Source organism: Camelina sativa, unplaced genomic scaffold (assembly GCF_000633955.1).
Source record: "Camelina sativa cultivar DH55 unplaced genomic scaffold, Cs unpScaffold01922, whole genome shotgun sequence".
In the NCBI taxonomy this organism is placed as follows: Eukaryota; Viridiplantae; Streptophyta; class Magnoliopsida; order Brassicales; family Brassicaceae; genus Camelina; species Camelina sativa.
Genome location: NW_010923039.1, coordinates 1 through 3113, shown reverse-complemented (window position 1 = coordinate 3113; position 3113 = coordinate 1). Strand labels below are relative to the sequence as shown.

Sequence of the window (3113 nt, the reverse complement as noted above, 5' to 3'; positions counted from 1 at the left end):
TCCCAGATGGGGAGGTTGATCCAACTGAGGAGTTATGCTACATGCAGGACCAAGGTGGCTACAATAGAAGTTTCAACAACTACAGAGCTAACCCGAATCTCTCCTACAGAAGCACAAGCGTTGCTAATCCACAGGATCAGGTCTACCCTCAGCAACATTAACCTCAACAACAGCAGGCGCAGCAGCCGCACAAGACCTTCGTTCCTTACAACCAGAATCAGAATTTTACTCCAAAGCAGCAGTACTTTCAACCACAGCAGCAGGGCAACATGTGTGCACCTCCAGGTTTTCCACCTCAGGCACCACCTCCCGATATGACAACTATGCTTCAGCAACTTCTTCAAGGACAAGCAGCTGGTGCTCAGGATGTTGCCAAGAAGTTCTCTGAAGTGCAACATAATTTTCACGATTTGAACACCAAAGTTGAGGCACTAAACTCTAAAGTGAAGTACCTAGAGAGCAACCACGCTACAACTTCTTCTGCAAAGCCTCAAGGCCAACTTCCAGGAAAAGCTATCCAAAACCCGAAAGAGTACCACCAAGCTCAAAGTATTACCCTTCGCAGTGGCAGAAAACTCCCATCTCAAACAGGACCTACTGCAATCACTGTGGACAGTGATGAACAAGATGGGGAGGACTTCTGTGAACCAGAGATTCAAGCTGAGCAGAAGGAAGAGGAAGACAAGATCCAAGTTCAACCAGAGTTACAAGCTAAACCCTCGACTGAAAAAGCAACAGTTCCTGAAGCAAAGAAGCCAGTGTTCATCCCACCTCCTTACAAGCCTAAACTTCCATTCCCAGGAAGGTTCAAGAAAGAGTTGGTGGCAAAGTACAAAGCGCTTTTTGATAAACAAATGAAGGAGATCGAAGTGAAAATGCCTTTACTCGATGCTATTGCTCTCATACCTCAGTCCCACAAGTTTTTGAAAGATCTGGTAAATGAAAGAATCAAGGAGACTCGGGGGATGGTGGTACTAACTCATGAGTGCAGTGCTCTCATACAAAGGAAGGCTGTCATGGAAAAGCTCGGTGATCCAGGATGCTTCACTCTGCCATGCTCCCTTGGTCCATTCGCTTTCAATAATTGTCTCTGCGATCTTGGAGCATCTATCAGCTTGATGCCACTCTCCTTGGCTAAAAGATTAGGATTCACGAAGTTTGAACAATGCAATATCGCTATGATTTTGGCTGACAGGTCTGTGAGGTATGCTAATGGTATCTTAGAGGATTTACCTGTCAGAGTTGGAGATGTGGAGATTCCTACTGACTTCGTAGTATTGGAGATGGATGAAGGACCAAAGGATCCTCTGCTTTTGGGAAGGCCATTCTTGGCAACAGCTGGAGCAATCATTGATTGCAAGAAAGGTCTGATAGAGCTGAACCTTGGTAAGGACTTCAAGATGAACTTTGACATTAAAGATGTCATGAAGAAGCCTACCATAGAAGGGCAACTGTTCTACATAGAAAGGATGGATCAGTTGGCAGATGAGCTACTTGAAGAGCTCAATGAACAGGATCATCTTCAGAGTGCTTTGACAAAGAATGGTGAAGATGGGTACCTACACTTGGAAACTGAAGCTTATCAGAAGATTTTGGACTCTCACAAAGAGGAAGAAGGATCTGCAGTCTTTGAGGACTTGAAAGCTCTACAAGCAGTGAATGTCAAGTGTGCAGACCAAGCAGAAAATCAAGGTTTGATGCTTTCACTCGACCTGCAAAGCTCTACAAGCAGTCCTGCGCCTGATGACTGGACTGAACTCAAAGCACCAAAGGTAGAACTCAAACCTCTACCAAAAGGGCTAAGGTACGCTTTCTTAGGCCCTAACTCTACTTACCCTGTCATAGTAAATGCTGAGCTTAGCCATGATGAATTGGAAATGTTGTTAACTGAACTGAAAAGGTTTAGAAGGGCAATAGGGTATTCACTAGATGATATTAAAGGGATTTCTCCTAGTCTATGCACACATAGGATTCATCTTGAAAATGAAGCATACTCTAGTGTAGAACCCCAGCGTAGATTAAACCCAAACCTGAAGGAGGTAGTCAAGAAAGAAATCCTTAAGTTGCTAGATGCTGGTATTATCTATCCTATCTCTGACAGTACATGGGTTTCACCTGTACATTGTGTTCCTAAGAAGGGTGGGATAACTGTAGTGAAAAACGAAAAAGATGAGTTCATCCCCACTAGGACCATTACAGGGCATAGAATGTGCATAGACTATAGGAAGTTGAATGCTGCATCTAGGAAAGATCACTTCCCATTGCCTTTCATTGATCAAATGTTAGAAAGATTGGCTAATCATCCTTACTACTGTTTCCTTGATGGGTATAGTGGATTCTTTCAAATCCCTATACATCCAAATGATCAGGAAAAGACCACTTTTACTTGTCCTTATGGCACATTCGCCTACAGGAGAATGCCTTTTGGTCTTTGTAATGCACCTGCTACTTTTCAGAGGTGCATGACCTCTATTTTCTCGGATTTGATAGAGGAGATGGTGGAGGTGTTCATGGATGACTTTTCTGTGTATGGCTCCTCCTTCTCCTCCTGTTTGTTGAATCTGTGCAGGGTACTTACCAGGTGCGAGGAAACAAACTTGGTGCTGAACTGGGAGAAATGCCACTTCATGGTCAGAGAAGGAATAGTCCTTGGGCACAAGATTTCCGAGAAAGGGATAGAGGTTGATAAGGCCAAAGTTGAGGTTATGATGCAGTTGCAACCCCCAACCAATGTGAAAGATATCAGAAGTTTCCTTGGGCATGCAGGGTTTTACAGAAGGTTTATCAAAGATTTTTCCAAGAGAGCCTNCCAGACCTCTTACCAGGTTGCTCTGCAAGGAGACAGAGTTCATCTTTGATGATGAATGTTTGGAAGCCTTCAAGCTTATCAAGGAAGCTCTGATATCTGCTCCAATAGTCCAAGCACCTAACTGGGACTATCCTTTCGAGATCATGTGCGATGCTTCTGATTACGCAGTTAGAGCTGTTCTGGGACAGCGAATTGATAAGAAGTTGCATGTCATCTACTATACAAGCAGGACCCTTGACGACGCACAAGGAAGATATGCCACCACTGAGAAGGAGTTGCTGGCAGTAGTGTTTGCATTTGAGAA

At 44.1% G+C, this 3113-nt stretch overlaps 1 protein-coding gene across 1 annotated transcript; it reads left to right on the top strand.

The window, feature by feature from the left end:
- Window positions 1–269: 269 nt before the first annotated feature.
- LOC109131673 lies at window positions 270–2858 on the top strand. Its single transcript, XM_019242844.1, has one exon. The coding sequence runs from the start codon at window positions 270–272 to the stop codon at window positions 2856–2858; it is 2589 nt and encodes an 862-aa protein (XP_019098389.1).
- The last annotated feature ends 255 nt before the right edge of the window (window positions 2859–3113 follow it).